At 41.0% G+C, this 22847-nt stretch overlaps 2 protein-coding genes across 2 annotated transcripts; both read right to left on the minus strand.

Annotated features, from left to right (window-relative positions):
* Positions 1 to 30: 30 nt before the first annotated feature.
* tarbp1 (TAR (HIV-1) RNA binding protein 1) lies at positions 31 to 12018 on the minus strand. The gene is made up of 29 exons (XM_063874153.1): positions 10986 to 12018; positions 10808 to 10905; positions 10647 to 10716; positions 10123 to 10277; positions 9973 to 10025; positions 9780 to 9877; positions 9546 to 9681; positions 9361 to 9457; positions 9109 to 9198; positions 8863 to 9010; positions 8488 to 8754; positions 7744 to 7841; positions 7491 to 7649; positions 7181 to 7410; positions 6803 to 7046; positions 6463 to 6651; positions 6171 to 6361; positions 6025 to 6096; positions 5764 to 5884; positions 5267 to 5377; positions 4960 to 5109; positions 4397 to 4483; positions 4111 to 4307; positions 3953 to 4034; positions 3670 to 3841; positions 3399 to 3584; positions 2650 to 2774; positions 2010 to 2146; positions 31 to 674 (listed from the first exon to the last, which is right to left on the minus strand). Exons 1-29 carry the CDS (start codon positions 11914 to 11916, stop codon positions 497 to 499), a joined length of 4872 nt encoding a protein of 1623 aa, XP_063730223.1. The 5' UTR covers positions 11917 to 12018; the 3' UTR covers positions 31 to 496.
* Positions 12019 to 12214: 196 nt separating this feature from the next.
* Positions 12215 to 22250, minus strand: zgc:172136 (uncharacterized protein LOC566376 homolog). Its single transcript, XM_063875448.1, has 14 exons — positions 22100 to 22250; positions 19716 to 19910; positions 19483 to 19573; positions 18244 to 18323; positions 17974 to 18050; positions 17680 to 17875; positions 17421 to 17576; positions 16485 to 16550; positions 15955 to 16023; positions 15673 to 15847; positions 14946 to 15230; positions 13830 to 13961; positions 13630 to 13700; positions 12215 to 13542 (listed from the first exon to the last, which is right to left on the minus strand). Exons 2-14 carry the CDS (start codon positions 19791 to 19793, stop codon positions 13252 to 13254), a joined length of 1767 nt encoding a protein of 588 aa, XP_063731518.1. The 5' UTR covers positions 19794 to 19910; positions 22100 to 22250; the 3' UTR covers positions 12215 to 13251.
* Between the last annotated feature and the right edge of the window lie 597 nt (positions 22251 to 22847).

Below are 22847 nucleotides of genomic sequence, written 5' to 3' on the forward strand. Positions count from 1 at the left end.
TAACAATACTTAAAAAAAATACACATAACATAAAGTATCAGAGTTGATTTTATTAAATTGTATAAAAACAGTTCATTTGAAATACAAAATGGCAATTATGAATTCACAAAAGCAATATTTATTCATCATGTATAGTGATATGATAGTTTCCTGGGGATGGACATTATATTCCACTTCTGGTGCCACATTATTTCTACTCTGCCTCTTTTAATATCACACAGCATGCCCAGTGGAATATTTAGATGTAATAACCACAGTTGAATATTTACTCATGACTCATTAAGGCACACGACCAGCTCTGATGACTCATGACATTATAAATCATTAAATCCTGAAAGGATGGAGAAACAGACAGACAGAAAATAAAAATGCTACAATCCAAGCATCTTAATGTCTCTTGAGACGATTTACACCCTTGTTACCAGAGAGCAGCAGTTAATGTCATTGTGTAGCGGTCACGTGTCGAGTTCATATGTCTGCTGTGCTGAATTATTCTTTAGTTTTCTGGTTTCGAGTCGACTACAGCTGAGGTGAGATGTTGCCGTGTATACTCCCAGATCAGCAGGGCAGCGCTCACATGCACGTTGAGGGAACGGGTGACCCCTTGTTGAGGGATCTCCACACACACATCAAACATTTGGAGTAAATTGGCGGGGATACCTTCTCGTTCATTGCTGTGAGAAAGAAGAAACACAATACACTGTAGAACGCTACAAAGAATCAGGAAAACTTAGCCGTTAGTATGAGTGAATGTCTGGACTGTCCAACAGAGTTCGGATATTCCATTTTTTTTAGTTTTAGAGCTGATTTGGATGTATTTTCCTATATTTTGAAAAAATGTCCCCCATATAAAGTCTTTTAGGTCTTTATGTTAAGATAGGCTAACCAGACGCTGGATCTAGCTACATATTAACCATATGGTCACATGAATGGTATCTATGTGTGCAAATTCCCCAAAATAGTTATCCATTCCTTTAAATTTGATAAAAATAAAATTCAAAGGCTTAGAATAAAAACCACTTATACAGACCCAGCCCAACAGAAGTTTACATAGCTTATCTTCTCAATAGCAGAAGACAAAACATACATTTTCTGCACTGCAGCATTTAAATTGGAATGGGGCCAACTTAATCCACCATGATTCTCACAATCATGAGGAATGAGCTTTTCATTCAGATGACTCATGAGCTCAAGTAAGATATACACTGCGATCCAGCAATATAAGGCCAGGCAAAGCAATGAGTTTGGCATTCAAGAGTCCTCAGAGGGTGACAGAGTAAAAAAAGTGTGATTTTATGAGCTAGATTTATTATTAAATGTAGCTCATAAATATGGGTGAGATAATAGCGACCCGATGAGAGATTAGAGCAGGGCCATGCTGTGCTGGGGAGAGCATAGGTGGGAGAGAGCACTCGAGACTGAGCTCACACACGGGGTGTTTAAACTGACAGCACTACTCGCAGCTCTGTGAGTGAACGGGGTAAAACAAAACAGGACACCTACACAGACCTGATGTACATTCTTGTCTCTCTCTCTACCCGCATTTTTAGTAATGAGAGTGAATCATGATTCTGACAAATAACAGTTCACTCATGAGTAGCCACAAATGGTTTCACAGGAGTGTTTTGTGTCCCAACTAACGAAAGCATCAAGGCAGCGTTGTGACTCAAACTACACTAGATAACGTTTTTTATTCTTTTTCTGCTGATGTCATCACACTGCTCGCGTTGGTTTCTGTAAATGTATTTCCTCTGTTCTCCTCCTCAGGGAGAGCCAATTACAGTCCAGCATGCCCCGACAGGTGCACCACAGAGAGGAGAGCACTGGCCCCCCAAGGGAAACACAATAAAGCGTTGAGATAACATTAAACAGCCTCGTCAGCGCACATCTTTATCACTGTGAGAGTCACAAAGGGCCTGGGAAGACCAAAGCGTGCGTGCTTTTATGCACAACTGGTTGTGTGCAGGTGATGACATTGATGGAAAAAATAGGATTTAAAGCTATCATACCCTAGGAGTAGCAGAGTCTTCTCAGGGAACTGGTAGTCCTGGAGGCTCTGGCTGTTGGCCGTCTGCTCCACTCCGACAATACAGTACCCCTCACTCTTCTTCACCTGCAGAAAGTCAGTAAGCTCCAGTGGCTTTACCTGATGATGCACAGATAGAGTTTATAATTTCAGAGTTGCAGCATAAATAAAGGTTTCATCATGACAATCTATGTGATAAACTGCTAAATAGCTGAAATGATGATGTGTTCATTTTTTCCATAAATGTGGATGAAAATATGCTCATGTTTCCTTTGAGTTTAAATTGAAGTTTTGGGTCATTTTTGGTTCACTGCCTTTGTCTATCTTGACAGCTACTAAACTAAAGAATGACTTACATTTGGGGATAAAAAAACATCCTGGGTTAACTAAAGAGAAAGGAGCATTTTGCATGCACCTCATTAAATGTTATTTATTTTTAAATGAATGACCAATGTGCCCATTAATATTTTTCATTGAAATCAATCTTTTCTGTGCACATCCATCTTTTCTGTTTTTAACACTGAGCCAACAGGTCAGAATCACACATTTCCATCTCACAGGTCATCTGGGGAACGACAGAGAGGTAATCCTGATCACTGGAGTGAAATGAGAGATAGCACTACCTCTAACAGTGGAAGCCACAGCTCAGATGAGACGCTCAGGGACTGAAAGTTCTTGTCACTGACGTGGCGGAGATTATCCAGAACCAAAGTGCTCGCACCGAAGATCTCGCAGGTCCTGCACAGACCTAGAAAAAAAAAGAAGAAAAGAAACAAATGCATTATTGTAACAAGTATCTTAATACTTTGCCTGAATTCCAATTTGTCTGGATAGAAATCTTAAGTAGAGAGAAGGGGACTTTTCCTTTCTTTTTCCTTTTTCACATAATCTGTGGCAGTGATGAATAAGCACAAATGGCAAACAGTCTGTGATCATGGACACAGACTGATGTACAATAGCTACACCTGTAATGGCAATTGAGAGCACAATTTCAAGTACAACGTTTACAGAACGACCAAGCTTATGTTCTTGCTCTCATCATCTAGTACCAATATTGGTTTAATAAACAAATTGTGATTGATTCAGGCCCTTTTCATCAAAGACAAAAGCATTGGAGTACACTTGAGGAGAACATAAAATAGGAGTGTCTGATTAAAGCTGGGCACTCCCCGTCTAATCTCTGATAAGAGGGTTCTGTTAATTGCTTTTAGCTGTGGCTGTGTTTGACCTCTTAGCACGGATCATCATTTTGAAACCAAAATAAATCCTGTGATGTTAGTTCTCCACAATCAGTTAACATTTGATTTGATTTCCTGCTAAAGAAGGACTATTATACAATTGTGGAAGTGTGTAATTTGTTGATTCTCCTGACCTCCTAAATTGGTGGGCTTGTCGATAAGTGAGGCTACCACCAGCAGGGCGCCATGCTGTTTGCCCACACGAGCAGCCCTCTGCTGTGGAACCAGCTGAAGTTCAGGCTCCTGCTCCTGGATCCCCAGCCTCCAGGGAGTGATCTTCTTCTGCACCTCGGCCCAGCGCTCCTCCTTATTCTCCTCGCCTGGGGGAAACAACAGCCCGATAGCTCAAACAGAATCTAGGTTAGATTATAGTATGCTGTGTGTGATAGGTGCCACTAACTTTACCTTTGTCTTGCTGGATCCAGTCTCCAGGCTGGAGCTGGCTGAGGTCAGGAGCAGGATTTCTCAAAGGACAAGATGGTCTTTCATTAAAACACGAGAGCTTCTCAAACTTCCAGAGTGGAATCCACTCATCATCAGCCAACTCTGACAGACTGGGGAATGTATGAAATATGGTCTAGGGAAAGCAAAACAAACATAGAAAAACGTTTATAAAACTGTATTTCATAAAACTGTGTTAATTTATTTTAGCGGGCTTCATCTGTTCAACACAAACATACTAGCCCACCTCGACACTGTAATCCCTGATAGGATGAAAGGCACCGAAGAAGAAGTGCTCCTGAATCCTCGTCCAATTCTTGTTGGCATTCCTAAATGATGACACAGTAAATACATTAGCACATTTAGGACAACATTTTTCTGATTGTTGTGGTGATCTGCTCTCACCCAGTGCTCTGCATGGCCTCAGCTTGGTTCAGACAGGCCTTGATCACAGTGGACAGCCCTCCCCAACCTTCATCTGCCCGCACCCCCACCAAGCTCCACACCCTCTTCAGGGCCAGTAATGCATACAGGCGCACGCTGAAGTTATGGTTGAAACACCACTGCAGGATAATGTCCAACGCTCTACGCAAATGTGCATCCTAAAACATACAGGAATAAAATTCTTGTAGGCTCAGAGTAAAGATGCAGTACAAAATTGTGAGTGCAGAAAAAACATCAAAGGTTTTACCTTATCCTCAAGATTAGGAATGATGACATTGAAGTGTACAAGGACTGACAGGAAGGTGCAGATGCTTGTCTTGGTCTTTTCGTGATCCTATAAAGAAAACAAAGAAATATATTCTATAAAGAACAAATAAAAGCACCTGATATTATGTTGTAGTTTTGCACTACTGACCCAAAATGATACTGTACATAACTGGCTTATTTATTGAATTGTTACTTTTATTAATAAATTGTGTCTATTTTCGTTCATTGTATTTTTCCATTTTCTTTATGTCACACTATGTCATATTTGATGTGTACATGTGACTGGTTACGGAATCTGTATTTTTCTTTTTTTATAACTAAACGGTACTTCTAATCTGTAATAGGGATAGGTCTCCGTTTGAGCAAAACCATGGGGAGATATATTGTTTCTATCTAACCGTTTACCAAGTAATTTATTTCAATTTATGGAACTATAGATATAAATAAAAAGACTGAGCTAATTTAGTTTTAGAGAAATCAGTAAGTAATTGGAATATTTATCTCATAACACATCATTTTCTGGTCTTCAGAGTGGGAGCTCACCCTGCTGAAGCAGACCAAAAAGCTGTCCATGTGTTGTGGATAGCGGACGAGGATCAGAATCATCATCCACTCGATCAGGTACTTGACCGAGGCATGGTTACTGCAGAATCCAGCCTCAAACACATGGTTCAGCACGGTGGCAACAAACTCCTATGCGCGCACACGCACACGCACGCGCACACGCGCACACACACACACACACACACACACACACACACACACACACACACACACACACACACACACACAGTTATGTTCTGAGAGGTCATTTCCTGTGTGATTGTTAGTGTCAGTGTAATTGTCTTACCTCTCTGAGTTTGGGCAGCAACAGCAGCATTGTTTGCCATACTCTGTTTTTTACACGATGTTGCAGGGAGTTGCTATAGTAACGCACTTTTGACTTCGATATGTCATTATCCTGGGGAAATGGGATGGGTGGGGGGTTGGGAGGAGAGAATAGAAAGCTGTTGTTTAATTTGCTGTATGGATGTTCATGCGAAGTCATATCTCAAAAATGATCTGTTGCCATAGTGTTATTGTTGCCACAGTAAATACAGAGGATCAGACATGTTTTGTTAGGTTGTAATATAAAAATGTCATATCAACACATCTGTAATTTATTTCAAGCAAAGTACAGATAATGGGGGGGGTAAACATTTGTGTTGAGCATCAATTACATCATTTTTATGGGTGATTTTGTATTCACTTTCTGTATCATTAAATGTTAATATGAAAGATAAAAATACATATTATTTGACACTCATATCGACTGCATTAGACAACCTAAACTGATCTACAGCTTACCTTTTTTAACAAATCCATAACTAGTTCCTCCATCAGTCTTTCGTGCTGCTCATTAGAGGAATCCAGGCGGCTCAGGAAAGCCAGTACACATGTGCGGGGCAACTGATCATCTCTGTTATCACTGGAACATTTAAAGAAAGCAAAGGTTTATGTGTGAAAACATCAGCACACCCAACAGAGACATCTAGTGGCACAATGTTAAACATAGCCGTTAAAACACTCCATTTCCACAAATTGCAAACCGAGAGAACTCAAGCCCACCTTGTAACTGCAACATTGGCAGAACACTCTTCACTGAGTTGCTCCACATATGTTTGCACATCCTGAATGAGCCTTTGAAAGAGAAAACAATTAAAACAGTGCCTGACAAACAATTGTGCAAATCCGTGTGAAGCTGTAAAAGTTACCGTTGATCTCTCCTGAAAACTGGTCCGTATACACAAGCCTCACTGATTATATTGATGTGGCTGAAAATGGAAGAAAACACGGTGTTGCTGCTGCCTCCGCCTGTGGGCAGCCACGTGTGACAGCAGTGTTGAATCAGCACACCGAACACTCCGCTTTTTGACTGGGACAGCTCCATCAGCTCACTGGCTATCTAAAAACAATATAAATGTATTTGTTATAGAAAGTGTATGTTAAAATACCATTGAAATCAAGAAATTTCATTCCCAAGTTAACCGGCATGATCTCGATCACCTGTTTCAAGGTGCCCAGGAGCGTTGGAGCGGAAGTGTGTGTCAGCTCGAGCAGTTTATGGTGGAAAGCCATGGAGACGAAGCCTTTCAGGGCTGGCCAGAAGTCATGGGCATTATTGCTCAGGCCCTGCACCAGCTCCCAGCTCAGATTCACAGCCTCTACGCACTGAGCCTCCTCATCTAGCAGCAACTGGGAACAACATATAAACAAACCAAACACTTAATCAGATATGAACTTAGTTTTTTAGGTACATTTTTTACATTATAGGTGCAAGCAATTTCTTGTTATACCCTGAACACCCCATTTCAATTGTTTATATTTCAATTTATCTGAGACCCACTTGTGGCAGCATGGTCTCCATAAAGGTGAGAGCAGGCAGCACCAGGTCACTGGGCAGCAGAGCCAGGGCCTCCACGCTGCAGCTCAGAGCAGCCTGAAGTGTCTCGGATGCTGTGGAAATATCTATAGTCTCCGGAATCCCAACAGCCTTAATCAGGAAGCTCAGACAAATCCACTGGTCCCGCAAAAAATTGGCAGCAATGCGTCCCCAGTCCTGCAGCGGACGACCCTGCAACCCTCCATCACTGAAGGAAACAAGAGATGGTACCTTATGCTAGGCTGGTGCGTGTACTGTATATAATATTAAATCCAGTATCCTCTTTTTTAATGCCGTTTTATAATTTATTTTAAGGTTTACTCTAAGGAGATTTTCACTGACCTGGTGCCGTCTCCTGTCTGTGGTTTTTGAAGCCATTGATTGAAGTTTCCCAGAGAGGACTGACGTTGACAGGAAGTGGACACTGGATTGTAGAAGTAGTCGTTCAGTGATTTCAGTGCAGAAATGGTCTCTGATTGCATGTCGATCACTTCCTGCTCCCCGAGACCACATACTGTAGCCAGGGCTTCCATAGCAACCGCTCTTCCCACCTGGTTGGCTACTGAGTTAATCTGGCAATGGGGACAAATATTTTGAGTTGAATAATTAAGCAAGCAAACAGATTTATTCAATTCTTGCCTGAGCATCGCACCTGCTGGTGTGGCTCTTGCAGGACCTTGAGGCTGTACTTGATGAGTTTAGGGAAATAGTTCTGCTGAATGTTACTGTGGTGCTGTGGTGTAAACTTGTACATGACCACCAGTCGCCTCAGGACACACAGATACAGCTCTGCCCGCTCCACGTCAACCAGCTGTGAAGGAAACCGCACATGTAAACAGTAGTGCAGCCAATAGGGGAATATGTGCTTATTGGAGTGACGGTGAATTATTTGACTCGTTGTTTACCTCTTGCAACTCCCCGAGCAGCTTCCTCAGGATAAACTCCTGGATTGGGTCAACAAGCTTAAAAATGAGCCTCTCCATGGCGAGCATCACGTTATCCACTGTAAAAGAGTAGACAGGGTAGGGTAAGACTAAGAGGAGTTAATCAATTCATCTGACCCTTAACACATAAACTAAAAGCTAAAAATAACATTTAAAATGAGACATGTTATGCTTATTATCTGGATAATTATTGTATTATAGGTTTCTAAATGTGTTCTTATAGCTCAGTTACAATTAAAGCATGCAAGATGGTAGGATATTTAGGCACATTTATGCAAACCATCAAGTTTTATGTTCAAGCAAATACTCATTGAAGAACATGAGTTATTAAATAAATGCATAAATGGACACGTATTGATCTTTTTGCTGATCTCAGTGTTAGGTTTGGAAAAAAAAGTTACGCCAAAGAGCAAAAATCCCTCAATTCCTGAAATAATTGTCTTTCGTTAAATGTCAGAAGGCACAAAGATGCGTTTTTGACAGACAACAAAAAAATAAACCTATCATTTTTAACCAATAGATAAATGTATATGAGTTTGAAAGAATAGTGTGATATTTAATCCCAATAGTGCACCAAGGGAAAGTTCTTTTTAACAAGAGGTGTAACATTTATTCCCTGCAGGAACGCACTGACCCATCTACTATACCTACTGCATATGCCTAACTTGACTGCTATAACAGTTGATCAGTATTGTCAATACAAACCTTGCTCCTCTCCAACTTCCTGACAGCTCTGTGTTCCTCCAAGCTGGAGCAGACTGAGCAGGAGCTGCAGACTCTTGTCGCTTTTACGCAGAGGCAGGTATATATTGGTGCTGACTCTGCTCAGGGTGTCGAGCAGCGGAGACAGTAATGACTCCAGAGTGTTACCGAACTCTGCTCCGAGTTGGTTTCTCTCCATGTCTACGCACAGCAAAATGGCCCTTGCCAATTTATCAGCCTCTCTGAAGTCGGGTAACCTCTCAGTGTGACCTGAGGAGAGGAAAGGTACTTTAACCAACATCCATATATACATACAAAAAGAAAATCCTTCAAGAAATCCTTCGAAAATCCACTTTTTCTATCATACTTCCACTTTACCTGTGCTAGCTGGTACTCGGAGATAAGTTTGCATCTCGCTTTGAACGTAGTCTCTTACAGTTTCTTTCTTTGTAGCAGCACCAGTGCAATCTCCATCCATAAGCCTGGGCTTGAAACTGCATTCATTGTCCAACATCCAGGCACATGTCTGCAGTCACAAATATGTACGATAGCAAAAAGACTGACAATTATTTTCTACCACATATTAGGTCAAATGTTCTTTCAAACGTCTATGCTACAGCTTACCTGATTCCACATTTGCGTCCCTCTACACAGCGACTCGTCTGCACGAAAATGCGTCAGGAAACTAAAAACATCATCGAGGGTCACTGCGCTCTGAAACAACATATTTCAATTATACAGCTTACTAACTTTAAAGCTGAGTATGAACGTACAGTGGTTGTACAAAATAACAGAGTCACCTTACGACGAAAAAACAACAGCCCTGAGGTGAGTTCAGTGTTTGGTTCAGCATCATGCACACTATTTGAGACTTACCACTTCTGTCAGACAGAGGGCGCTATTCAGCAGGAAGCACTGGGCAGCACCTCTCAGCAGGACCTGATGAGTGATCATAGTGCTGCGCAGAACCTCCCTGTAAAACACAACAGATGAAATGAGCTTCCATATCAACTATAACCAGCTCGGACACAGTCTGACTAAGAACGACAATGATGAAGAACCTGAGAGCAGTGAACCCGTCGATCCCCAGCATTGGACTTGGGGGAAGTTTGGATAGCGCCTGGGAGAGGAAGAGGAGGGGTGCTGCACACCAGTGCTTAGAGCACAGCTGCTGAATCATCTGCAGCAAAATTCGACCTACAAAGCGAACACAATGGTCAGTGGAGGGGGCTTTTTAACAATGGGAAGTGTGTATGAGATATATTAACATGTATTCTCTGCGGCTTCTGTTTTACCTCTATGTTCTGACGGTAGGCTGCTGAAGAACGTGACCATGAAGACTTGAAGTTTAACCCCAATCTCAGGACAATCACCTACACCTTGCCCAAGTGTCCTGCATGTGGACAGAAAGTGGGTTAATGAGTTCTTAATAACACACTAATTCCTGCTTTAATTTATTGGCTTGGCGTTTTTATTTCAAATCCTCACCTTTGGAAAAGTGAAGTTTCAGATAGAACATTCATAAAAGGACCAACGATGAACTGAGAAGCAAAGTAACAGCAGACGACACTTAAATGCACACGTATAACAATAAATCATTCCATTGAAGTTGAATAAATAAGTACCTTAAGCCTGTACCTGAGAAAAGGCCAAAGCAAAGGCTGGCTGCTTAAGGACCTGCAGCTCGAGCAGATGAAACACTCCCTCTCTCATTAAGGATTTATTCTCGCTGTGGAACATCCGCTGGTACACACACAGTAGCCAGGATGGGTGGAAGAAGCCTTGATCTGAAACTGTAACAAAGACAGAGCACTGACAACAGGCACGAATTACAAGAAGGTATATTCGAATGATGCTGCATATGATAGAAAGAGGAGCGAAATCTGAACGTTAAATCCCATTATTTGATCCAAACAACATACAACACTCATAACAATAAATGTTCATCTTCTTCTATTTTGTGTCTTTCGGTAACAAAATGTATGTGCACATGCAGTGGAAAAGGCAGGTTTTCATAGTATATCTCCTTAACAACAGCTGCATCACTACATTAAATCTAAACCAAAACAAATCCAGAGATGCTTGAAATAAAATAAAAAAATAAAACAAAATTGCTGAGATGAGGTAGATAAGAAATCAAAACAAATTAAACTTGATCAAACCTTGATTATCATTCACTGTTGTTTGGATCAACGTGTCTATTCTGTTTAAAACTGGCCGGACGACATGAATCTGCAGAGGAAGGAGAAAGGCATGATTACAAAGCAGTATTTGGATGACAGCTGAACTGGCAGTGAACAAAAGGTATTGTGGGATGTTGTACCTGATTCTCCTCCAGGGTCTCCATCACCAGGGCATAATCCTCCCAAAACTCTCTTAGCAACTTGCTCCTGTTAGTCGCCCATTTGAACAAGATGTCTTCTGCAACAATTCAAAAACAGTGAGAAAACGAACCAAAAAAACCCATACAGGTTTTGCTACAGGAAATTTGAGACGTTTACCTTCCTCTGATGGATTCAGAGGACATTCCTGCCCCTTCTCCTCTGACAGGGCCACGCACATTTTCAGCAGGTACAACGCCCTCTTACGTGACACGCTGTCTCTGTGTGTCAGTCCATCCTGGACCATCCTCCAGAACTGGAGGGACAGACGAGGGTCAGGTTCAAAGGAGGAAGACGAAGAGGACGGCAGGATGTGAGGTTTCAGCAGGTGGTCTGAAAGGGCGGTGAAACACAGCAATGCCCGCTCTGTTACCACAGGTGTGCTGTCAGAGGAGTGCCAGCTGCAAAGATCATCCACGATCACTTTAAGGATGGTTGATAGCCTTTCACCGCTGCAGCAGTTAAGGACAGTTAAGAGAAGCCTGACTGTGATTTTAGAAACAAGTGCATCAGGGAGAGTTTTGATGCAGGACAAAGCAGATGACAGGATGGTCAGAGTGAGTTTTTCATCCGCTGACAGAGAAGGTATTAAAGCAGCTATGACTTCACTGGCAACCTCCACACTAAGTCGTCCCGGACCGGGAACATCCTCCTCTGATGGCTGGAGTGACTGCAGCACAGATAGAACCACCTGTCCCGGGACAGCCTGGTCACACAGCGGGACACAGACACTCAAGAGTCTGCAGGCAGCAGCGGCGCTCTCCCTGCAGCGCATGCCTTCACCCGCTTCTGCTGATATTTTGCAGAGAAGAATTATACACTTGGTCAAAACCAACGATTCAATTTTATCCTTGATAGATTTTATTTTCGCAGCTGAAAACGGCGTAGTGTCCAATTCTGCCAGAAGTGGTCCGAGCCCTTCTATGAAAGCTGTCAGCGCCTCCACTCGCTCCGTCCCCGGCCATGAGTCACTCTGCCAGCTCAGAGACTCAAACAACAGTTCGTAGTCAGGAGAGCTGGACAAAACCGCGTTAATCAAAACGGAATTCATTGCAGAGGGCTGCTATACTTTCAGGAACAAACAAGATAACCCGCCACCGGATCTTCTCACAGCTCCCATGAGCTACACGTTTTTACCAAACAGAATGTAAACTTCCGCAAACGTCACCTCAAACTCTCGCGAGAGGTGATTGACATTAAAGTAAAAGTATGTGCATTTTATAAAGATAATTTTAACCATTTATTAATACAATTATTACTTCTCAATTAAAATTAAAAAATACCCATTAAGTGTCTAATTTAAACATTAACAATAAACAGTACAAAACAATTAAAGACTAAGGTTTCTTTAGTTGAAATAATAATTTATTTTCACCATTATAAAAAAACATTGCTTTTAAAAATTAATTATTCAGTTTTGTGACTTAACAGACAGCTGTTTATACATTATAGGCACTGCGGATACGTTTTTATGTGTTAAATAACTTTCCAAGTGGCTAATGACATCAGTTATTTGAATACCAATTATCTTTTACAAAACAATGTCATCGAAAAAAGTGACAAAGACTCTTTGTTTGAGGGTTACATAATAAAAAATACTGCAGATTCATTATACACTCGTTACAGAAATAGTGCTTTACAAAGAGTACTTTTCTGTTGTAATTATGATGGGGAGAGTATATCATGGGAAAGCTTTGGATGAATGCAATACCAGCTGTAAAGAAGCTTAATTTTCCGCTTTGGCGGCTACATTGCTGAGGCAGACTAATATGAAAAGCATGACAGAGCACACTGTACAAAAATAGAGTATATTATAAAATATGATTTTAAAAAACAAGATAAAGTAAACCACAAACATTAGCGCTGTGGCGTCTTGAGACTCTCCTGAATAAAAACAAGGACGTTTAAAATATTTAAAGGAAGAGTAAGTCCCATTTTATGAATGTCGAATGCATGGCCTTTAAACATCAAAATATAAAATGTCGAACTTTATGCATCAGAAATTAACCTATTCAGACAATTCATAAAAAAATGTATGTAAAATGTATAAAAGATAATTAAATGATTGAAAATGTTTTTGCTCCTCAGCTAAGTTGAAATGTAATAAAACAGTGCAGAGAGTATGTACAAATATACAACATTAATAAATATGCTCCATTTATAATGAATTAAATGTTGCTGAAATAAATCTCTGTTTTCTTATCCAAAGCTTTTAAAGGGAATGATTGGTCCCATCATTTTCCATAATGTCTCTCAAATATGAAACACACATGCCACGCTGTTGTTGTTGTTGTTGTCATCATCACAGACCGTAGAAAACACAAACATTCATGTGTTTCCAACCTATGAGTTAAGTTGCACTGTAAATGGACGACAAGCAAAGGGCTCAAAGAATGAATTCCAGGATCTGTTCATCACCTAACATGTCCAAGGAGACGCAGTTTGTAGACCTGCGGCCATAGAAGGAAGGTATAGCTTGGCAGTGCAAAAGGGGGTACAAACTGGGATCAACAGGGGTCTTAGTATTTGTTGAGGCATCTGGGAGGCCAAACGTATAGCTGTGGGTGGAATCGGGTGGCAGTGTGGTCCCCAGCGGGGCCGGAGGTGGGACCAGACGTACATCATCCAGACTGTGGCTGTGTCGATCCACGCAAACTTGTGCCCTAGATGGCAGTGTCTGCAAGAGAGAAAGGAGGTGAAGATCATAGTTATTACACTACAACAGAGGAGGCAAAGAAAAAGGCAGAGAAGATGGTCAACGTACCGAAGGTAACGTATCCTTGTTCTGTAATTTCTGGAGTTCTTCATCACTGTCTGAAGGACACGCCTTGATTTCTGTAGAGATCAAAGGATATTATCAGGGTTTGGGATACAAACCAATTCGTTTTTTTCCGCTACTGATATGTGAGGAACTCAATTCTTTTTTAAATGGTATCCAGTATGTCACAATGAAGATATTTATACCTGGTGAGCAAGTCTGTGAGGAGAGATCTGAACAATCCACTGACACTCCATCAAGAAGATCAGCCAAGTGGAACATCTCATAAGGATCATCCACAAGAACCTCCTTTGGACTTCTAATGTTGATCTTGTTTGCTGAAATTTTTTTTAAAAATCAGTTAATGCATTTAAGATGACTGTTCTTAGGCAACCCACAGACCCATCACATGTGCTACACATCAAGTACCAGTTACTACCCTCATTTTTAGATGTATCTCTACTTTAATAATACATTTCAAATTGTGGAAGATCAATTAAAAAAAAGGGTGAAATTTATTCTTAATAACACTTTTAAAATGGACTTTTTTCCACTGGCAGCGATTTTTCTAGCTTTAAATAAATGTATTTTAGAATCAGATACATTATTGTGTGTTTGGGTGTGTTTCTCATTTCCTGTAGCTGTTCTAAGCTTGTCTTTTATGTGTGTGTCATTTGTTTTATGGCTGTAATATGGGTGGAGCCCATACCAAATTTCCCACAATGTGGAACTTTAAAGTGAATCTTAAACAATGAAAGAAAAACAAATAAAGCATAGTGTCTAACAGAGCCTATTGTGCTGGCCACTGAAAAAACACAGATATGCATGAAAATGTGGAATAATTAAATACTCTTCATTGCGCACTTGTTTTGCACGATGCAAAGCCCATGGATGCTAGTGTGAAACAGCGCATTCATCCCAACTGTATGGAAAAACTGCTAACACCCGCACAGACTGAGCTAATGTCTCAGGGATGCCAAAAAAACAGATAAGCCAACTTTTGTTATTGAAGTTTAATATTTAGAAACATATTCATATAATAAATAACAAGGTCCCTGATCCACATTCGTGTGGCTCAATTAGCACCATTTTTCTTTGTACATTCGAGTTAAGAGTAAGGGTGAAAGCAAGTGATGACAACCATAACATTAAACTCATACTGTACAGTGAACAAGTAGTCAAATTTCAAAAGGAAAATCAAAGATCAGAAGGGCAAACAGCTGCTTTCAGTAGCAACTGATCATTTCATTCAACAAACAAAGCAACAGTTTACTCCGGACAATATGTTCTGTACCAATGTTTCAGTATAACATTCCTCTCACCTTCCCCATGCCATCCCTCGACTTCTATCCGGGGCTTACAGCCTGCATCAAACCCAGAGGTGCAGGAACTGCCGTGGCTGGCTGTTGAGCTGAAACACCTTTCTGCTCTGCGATGACCCTCCTCCTCCATTGAGGCCATCTCTGGGAAGATGCTGTGTTGGCGGGCGTCCGCTTCAATCCCAGAGCTGCTGGTGGAGCGCCGGGACAGACCAGGGCTGCTCTCACTGCCGGGGGGGTCCATGTCCAGGTCATCACTGATGTAGGACTCTCTGTAACGCTTTTTATCTGCAATGAGAAAAAATAGAGAAAAACAAATCCCTTAACAATGAGTTGATGTGCTTGTTATGATAGAAACTGAAAATATAAAGCGTTAATTGTTTTCACGAAACTGGAATATGATTAAATGCTGGAGATAATATTGGCTGATCAGAGAAGATCTCTGGATTTCTAAAGCACTGTAGTGCTTTAAACACACCAAATTCTTGGAGGAGCATGCATAATGTTTTTCTTACAATGCATTTTCCTGTCCATTGTGCCAAAGAGATCTGGCTACTGTGCTACAATGCAATTAAAGAAGAGCAAAACCAAACTGGATTTCTTTGTATGGGATAAAGGACATTTTATTGGTGATCAGTTTGACTTTCAGTGTCTTCAGAAGAGTACAATTGGACCCCAGCCAAACTGTAATTATAGCTAATACGAATCTTGTTGTTGAATTCACCCCTACCTTCGTTCTCCTCCAGCTGGCGTAGGTGTTTGAGGGCAGGCTGGAGGCTGAGGTAGAGGCGATGGCTGCTGCTCAGGTGCAGGAGGAGGTGTCGGGAGCGGAACGATGACCCGGTGTAGTAAACCAGCTTCCTGGCTGACGGCAAACCATCTGGCTGGATCTCAAATTTCTTACCCTGAAAAGGCACAACATATTATACATACATACATAGCTAATGCCCATTAAATAATTACGATTTTCCACCTAATCTTTACAAAGAATGAAAATGAGCTGTGTGCTTACCAGGAAGGTGAGACGTCCAACATTTGACCAGGGGAAGTCGTACAGCATTTGTCGCATGTTGTCCACCTCCTTTGAATACAAACACACAATTAAATAAGTAGCTCAAATGTCTGTAAGCTCTATGTTTTAGCAACAAGAGGTTTTTAGATGTGTAATCTACTTTAAAATACTGGATCAATAATCATATTTTATGTTCATAGGAGCCATCTGGACTTGGCGGAGAGGCCAAGGGCTTCTCGAGGTATCTCACGGTCTGCTGGCTCTTTAATCAGCAAGGCCTGGAGCCCTAATCCCCCCCAGATGGCCCCTGATGGACAGATCAAACAATTGACGGGCATGGCAGACGGCTCCTATCTCCTGATGCACTGCTGTTGGTGGCGATCCCACACATTCTTCACACGTCTAGTCAGAGGTTTTATAGGGCTGCAGCCACAAAGAGCGAATCTTTGAGCAAACGCAGATTCCCTCCTATGTACGCACGTGTTGACGCATAGGCTGTGCATCAATAACACACTCACACATGCACGTACCTGATAAACCTGCATTCCTCGCAGGGTCAGACCGAGCAATGCCGTTCCTTTCTCCGCCTTTTTGTCCTGGATAAATGAATGATGAGATGTCAGAGAAGCATGTGAGCAGTTCAGATAAGGGAGCTTTTCACTCTCCTGCTTCACTGGGAAACACTGGGCTGCTGGTAACAACAAATTAAAAGTGATGGCACATTACGCATGGATAGGCAAGCGTTCAAAAATATCACCCAGTGGATGAGTGATCTTGGAATGGGGAGGACAATATACTTGTTTGGATAAATGGTTACATAACTGCCCCTATAGTCATTTGTCCAGCACAGCTCTAATGAAGCTAAACTAACTGTATACGTGTTGGAAGAGACTATACTACAGTCAGAGGGAAGGAATGAACTGCAGATAAGTATGTGCCGATGCAAATTACCCACGAGTGTAATCACCATTCTTTTTTAAATATATGCAAATAAATACAGGATGCATATTGTGTGCTACAAATACTCAATTCAAGCAACTCAATTTACAATTCTAACAAAACTAGGTACAACTTTACAATAAGACAACCCTTATAAAGGGTTTACGAATAGTTTGTTATTATTTATCAATTATGTTGTGAATACTTTATAAATCATTATTAAGCTTTTATAAGACAAGACATAAACAAAACATCAAGATTGATGGGGAGGAAATCAACTCAGTGAACAACAGATTCCAAGGATGTTGAAGAAGACAAAGTAAGCTAGGTAGCCAACATAAGGCTTAGTCATCTTGCCAAATAGTGAGCCTGTGTTGAAACTATGTTAGGACTGGTTTATAAATGGTTCTTAATGATTACTAAAGTGTTTACAACCTAATTAATAACCTAATTATAAACCTTTTATGAATCGTTTATAAGGGTAGTCTTATTGTAAAGTGGTACCCAAAACTAAATTGACTCACAACCTTTTGCAGTCTGTAGAATGTGACGGGTACATCCTCCAGTCGACAGGACTCCCTGATAAAGAGCAGCATGGCATCACGAGGAGACATGCCCCACAGCTCCTGATGCACCTTTGGCCCATGGCAGAGGATATAGCTGACTCCACGCTTAGCTAAAATCTAAAGAATGGACGGACATGGATTAGGGCAGGGAGAAGACATAATAAGTAAACATCTACTTAGATTAAATGTTCTTCTCTTTTGTTGTTGCGGTCACACCTACCCAAGGGGGGAAGTATTCCTTGGGTTCAAAGTAAGAACTGTTCTCCATGTCCTCCCTGGGCAGCGCATGGTCACCGAGGTCGGCCTGCAGGGCGTAACCTGCCAGCTGGAAGTACACCTCCTCCTGCTGACGGCATTCAGAGCGCAGCACCCGCTCCTTCAAGTCGGAGTAGTAAAGATGCCGTGCCTTACGCTCACTGGTACCACACACCAACAGGAAAAAAAAGGATGTCAGAAAAGAGGACAAAGAGGGATATTTAAGGATTTAAATAGAACAAGTATGGAAAGGACATACCAAAAGAGTCTGCCGTTTTCTATGTAGTACTGCACTTTGAGGAACAGCACTATAGGAAAGGGTCTCTTCTGTATTCCCTGTATAGAGAAAGAGACGCGTTAGGGAAGGCCTGTGTGCATCTTTTTGTCATGCTAAATGACAAGTTGTGGCATGTAGGCCACGGATCTGTGCCTCCCAATTAACTCAAGTGTACAATAGTTTAGAGAGTGGGTCACAGCTAAGTGCTCCTAATTTACTCACTAATATTTTCTACCCTACAGGCTGCCTTACCTTTCCTGAGTCTTGCTTCCATTCCTTAGGAAAGTACTTGGTCAGCTTCTCCTCCATGTCTAAGAATATGTGCTCATTGTCTGGGATGGAGAAAGAAAACCAGGAAACAAGCAGACAGTTAGCAAGCACACAAAACAGAAATGAAACCAAGCGTGAAATCTGACCAACAATGGGATTCATTAGGGCAAAAAGAAAAAAAGCCCTTATTCTTCCTTTTGTGAATGAGGCTACTGGGAAGCTAATGGCAACAATGCAAACACTGCAGCAAGACCTTTGCCAGGTTATTAATCTTTAAAATGTGTTATGGGATGGGTAGATACATTTAACATAGCTTACCTTTTATCGTGATGTCTAGGTTTGTATCTATCCTGCAATCCCCAATATCAAATACAACTCTATCTCAGATGAAGTGTATGAAACCTGTTATCACCCTGTGCCGGGAATGAGGATGTTGTATCCCTCTCAGCCTGGTCCTATGAGTCATGACACAAATGTTCTTTTATTTGATCCACCTTATCTCTTTTGTTCAACTCTGTGTAGCCAAATCATGCTCGCATAGCTGTTTCACAACTTCAACTATCCATCTCTCCTTTCAGCCTGTTCGCTCTCTGAATCACTCCTCCTCCCTCGCCTCTCATCCTTCATTGAAGTTTTTGAGAAGAAGTTGAGTAAGGGCGGCCTGTGTCATGCAGAGCCCCCCCTGCCTCTTTTCCCCTCCACTCCCACCCTTCCTCTTCCCATCATCAACCCGTCGCTTCCCTCAGTGAAGAAGAGGAATGCAAGGGTGCATTCCAGGCTTAATGAAGTTAATATTGAAGGAATCCAGGCACTAAGTGATCGGTGAACCAACACCACAAAAACAAAAGGCTGCTTGTTCAAGTGGTGAGCCGCACAAGATGACCGAGGCATTTTAACGTATTTGTAGAGAGAAGGAGAGCAGAAACACAACGAAACAGAAAGTTCAGAACTTCAGCTCAAGTGGATTACTCTATTATGCAGACTGGGAGGGGCACTGAAAATGCTTTGGCTTAGCTGTTTGGCAGAAAACATTTTCTACAATATAACAAAAACAAAAGGCTCATTAGAACTACCGACCCTTAGTAATTCATTGTTGTGATCCCATCTTACTGACTGACTTCTGAAATGTTACGGGCAAAGTATGTGCATAAACTGATCAACAAACAGTCTGCTGTGTACTGTGGTGAGAACAGTACTTCCACAGCCAATGAGAGAACTTACCCCGCACCACTGTGAGGCCAAAGAAGTGCAGCTCCTTGATTCCGAGAAGCTCTGCCACGCGATTAAAAACATCCTGCCCAGTGGATTTAGGCTGGAAAGATAAAGAAGACTGCGTTCAATATGCACTTACAAACTATTAAGATCAGCCAACCCATGAAATTATAAACAACTTTGACCTTCTTAGACCTCATACTGATAAAGATGACAGTAAAAGACATATTAAAAACACCCACCCCGACAGTGATGTCCAGCTGGTCCTTGTTGGGGAGGAGAACACAAATGGTTCTCTCCTGCTTTATCAGGGTGGACATGACGTCTTGAGTATGTCGCTGATAAGTGCTTTTTCTGTGTTAAACCCCCTTAATCTCCTCTCGCTTCATCTGTACTTCACTTTTTATCTGTTCCAGGGCAGTTCGTCCATATTGTATCTGTAAAGATAGATGATGTCAGAGTGAGATATGCAAAGAAATTAAATAAAAACATGAAGATGAAGACAGCAGAATGAAATTTAAAACACACCCCAAAACAAATGGCCATGTAGGAAAGACTACTTGCAAACAAGGCTCATCTGAAGCGTGCCCCACCATGATGACCTGAAGCCCCTACTGGTATGGGGCTCATCTGATTAACGTCTCAGAATCAATTAATCAGGTTAATTACTGCCGCACGCCGACTCTGATCCCCTTAAATCCCGCTCTTGACGATAACAAGTTAAAAAAAAAAAAAGTACAAAGGGACCAAAAACAAATGAGCTGTAACAGAAACAGCCTGCTGTTGACCTCCTCAAAAGGTAGAAGAAAAAAAAACCAGCATACAAGAGATTCTTGGACAAATGAAATCCTGTTTACACCTAACTCTTCATGAGCCGGGCATTCGCATTGGGGCATGTTTACTTGCATGTATGTTTACTATTTTAAAAAGCATTAGAAATAGGCCTCCCTTTTTTGATTGAGCATTACAGTAGAGTCTATATACTTGGCTCAGAGAGCAAAATAAATGTCATACCGAATATGATTTATGGACATGTTCAAACTTGCTCACATCTGTGTCAGTGCAACAGACATTTAAAAAACCTGATATTCCAGTAGCTTAAACATCTGACTTGTTTATGAGTCAAACTACACTGACTCAAAATCAAAAGGCAAGTCCTTTTTCACATAGACAATATCTTTTAAAGTATTCTTTTTAGCAACATATCTACTTTTTGGGTTTTGGAGTGCTTCTTTGATGCAAGTTATTCCCACTGTGAGAGTGCAGTAGCTTTTTACCCTGATTGATCAATAAACTACAATGCAAGCAAATGGTGGGATGATAAAACATGCTAAAACACTATATTTTCTTCTCCGACCAAAAAAATATTGGAAGAAAAGTTTGTATACACATGTTAACAATTTATGAGCACTTCATGTGTGAAGCAACAAGACTGAAAAATAGAAACAGATTTCTTCAGGGAAAATATGCTTTGTTCTGGAATTTGAATGCGCATGTGGGTGCTTGGTTTCTCATCTGCTCTTACTTTTCTTAAAACTATTAAACATGACAACAGATACAATATAAGCTTAAAGGGCCACCGTATCATATGGAATATATTTACAACAAGTGATCAATAAACACAGGGCAAGCATAGGTTTTCTTCAAAAACAGGCAACAGGAGTTATCAACATTGCTGCTATATTAAATCCAAATATGCTTGAACTATTGAAGTCAAACAGCTGGTGTAAAGCATGAACAGTCCCACATAACTAATAAACTGAGACAACCTTAATCTGAGTACATCAGGTACATAGACTACACATCCTTAGTGCATCCAACCTCCAAAACATGTTAACTATCATCAGCCCAAACAGTGATGGCTGACTTCTGCAGACATCCCCCTTGCTGCTGACCAGGTGGAAACCTGGCATCACATGAGAGCAGCCATCTGTATGTTTAATTCCCCTCCAAGATTGTCATAATCCCTCTTTCTGAGCAGACTGCATGTTATTAAAAAAAACATCCCCAGTGTATGCTCTCAGAAGTGAACCTCACAGCCCACTAACACCATAAAGGAATCAGTTTAGAGGGGGTATCTGAATAAACAGAGGAATACCATTTATAGTCATCCTACTTGAAAACAATAGGGTGAGTTTGAGCCCCCTTTTTTTGGGGGGGGGGGAGCAGTGCATTACTTACATGTGACTCAGAGCAATGACTGATGATTTAATTAGAGGTTACGTCTTTACAACATCAGACCTTTTAACAAACTCTGCATCGTGTTGATTTCAGGAGAACTGCATTTAAACGTCCATGTGATGTCCCCATGTTATGAAAAGCCTGATAAATGATTTACATACCGGGGGCTGACGTTATTAAACCGAACAGTGTCATTAGTTTCAAAGTTTCTGCGTAACTTAGCTTAGTTAATTAAAGGTATTTAATGTCTGCGTGAGCTAACGACACCTGAGCTAAGCAACACAGCAGGAGAAGCTAAAGTACGTTCATAGTAACCCTAATCGCGGAAACATTTCCTTAGGACAGTGCGTTTGGTTGGATGGATAGGATGGTAACGCTAACGCAACAAGTGCATCACTAACTCTGGCAGCTCTTTTAGCTAACTATAAAGCCGTAAATTACTTACCATTGCAGCACAAGAGACGAAGTAGTTTACAAATCAGTTGCAGGTCTTCTCAATGCTTGTTCGGCACACAATCTTTTTTTTTATCCGAATAAAAACATGACAGAAGTAAGGAGGGCATCAGTTCGTCCCACTCCCCATTGCGTGTTGCAACTTCTCCAACCACCGTCAAATCCTAACGATTGAGCCATACCATTGTGAATTGTTGTGGGGGTGACTGTTGTGAATGAATTACTTTTATGATTGGTTGCAAACTGCAAAGTAATGTTATTTTTACGTTAAGTTGAAGAAATATTTGTTTTTATCACATGAATATATATATATATTTTTTTTATTTCACCTCTTAATAAAAACATATATCAAATAATCATCAATATTTAAAGGTAGTACCAGTCATGTCCCCCGTGTTTTGCGTTGGTAAGATGATCTCGTTCTAATTAGAGGTCCATGCCATTCTATACACTTCCATGGATTCAAGCACCGAGTGATGAGACGACTGGACGGATTTCTTGCTGTTAACAATGAATATAGTGTTACAAGGTTTAAAAATATATAGTTATTAGCTGACTACTACAGCTAATAACTATATCCTTACATTAAAAATAAATAAAAAAATTTGCCAAAAGAGACTGAAAGTGGATGAAGTGCAAGATGGATTGCTCCGACAGTCAAACCATATCATGCAATCATGTTTCACCCCACATTTATAATCACCAGTATTTACACTTAATACTACATTTAGACTAAATAC

The sequence above is a fragment of the Eleginops maclovinus genome, chromosome 22 (assembly GCF_036324505.1).
Source record: "Eleginops maclovinus isolate JMC-PN-2008 ecotype Puerto Natales chromosome 22, JC_Emac_rtc_rv5, whole genome shotgun sequence".
Classification (NCBI taxonomy): domain Eukaryota; kingdom Metazoa; phylum Chordata; class Actinopteri; order Perciformes; family Eleginopidae; genus Eleginops; species Eleginops maclovinus.

Bases quoted from the DNA above. Each gene is read 5' to 3' on its own strand.
- tarbp1 (XM_063874153.1), bottom strand. From the start codon at position 11,916: ATGAATTCCGTTTTGATTAACGCGGTTTTGTCCAGCTCTCCTGACTAC. The intron at 10,717-10,807 runs GTACAACATCCC...CTTCCTCTGCAG, and splicing joins AGACCCTGGAGGAGAATCAG to ATTCATGTCGTCCGGCCAGT. The intron at 7,047-7,180 runs GTCAGTGAAAAT...TGTTTCCTTCAG, and splicing joins CAGACAGGAGACGGCACCAG to TGATGGAGGGTTGCAGGGTC.
- zgc:172136 (XM_063875448.1), bottom strand. From the start codon at position 19,793: ATGTCCACCCTGATAAAGCAGGAGAGAACCATTTGTGTTCTCCTCCCC. The intron at 17,577-17,679 runs GTAGGTGTGACC...TCCATTCTTTAG, and splicing joins AGGAATACTTCCCCCCTTGG to ATTTTAGCTAAGCGTGGAGT. The intron at 16,551-17,420 runs GTTGTGAGTCAA...TCATTTATCCAG, and splicing joins CATTCTACAGACTGCAAAAG to GACAAAAAGGCGGAGAAAGG.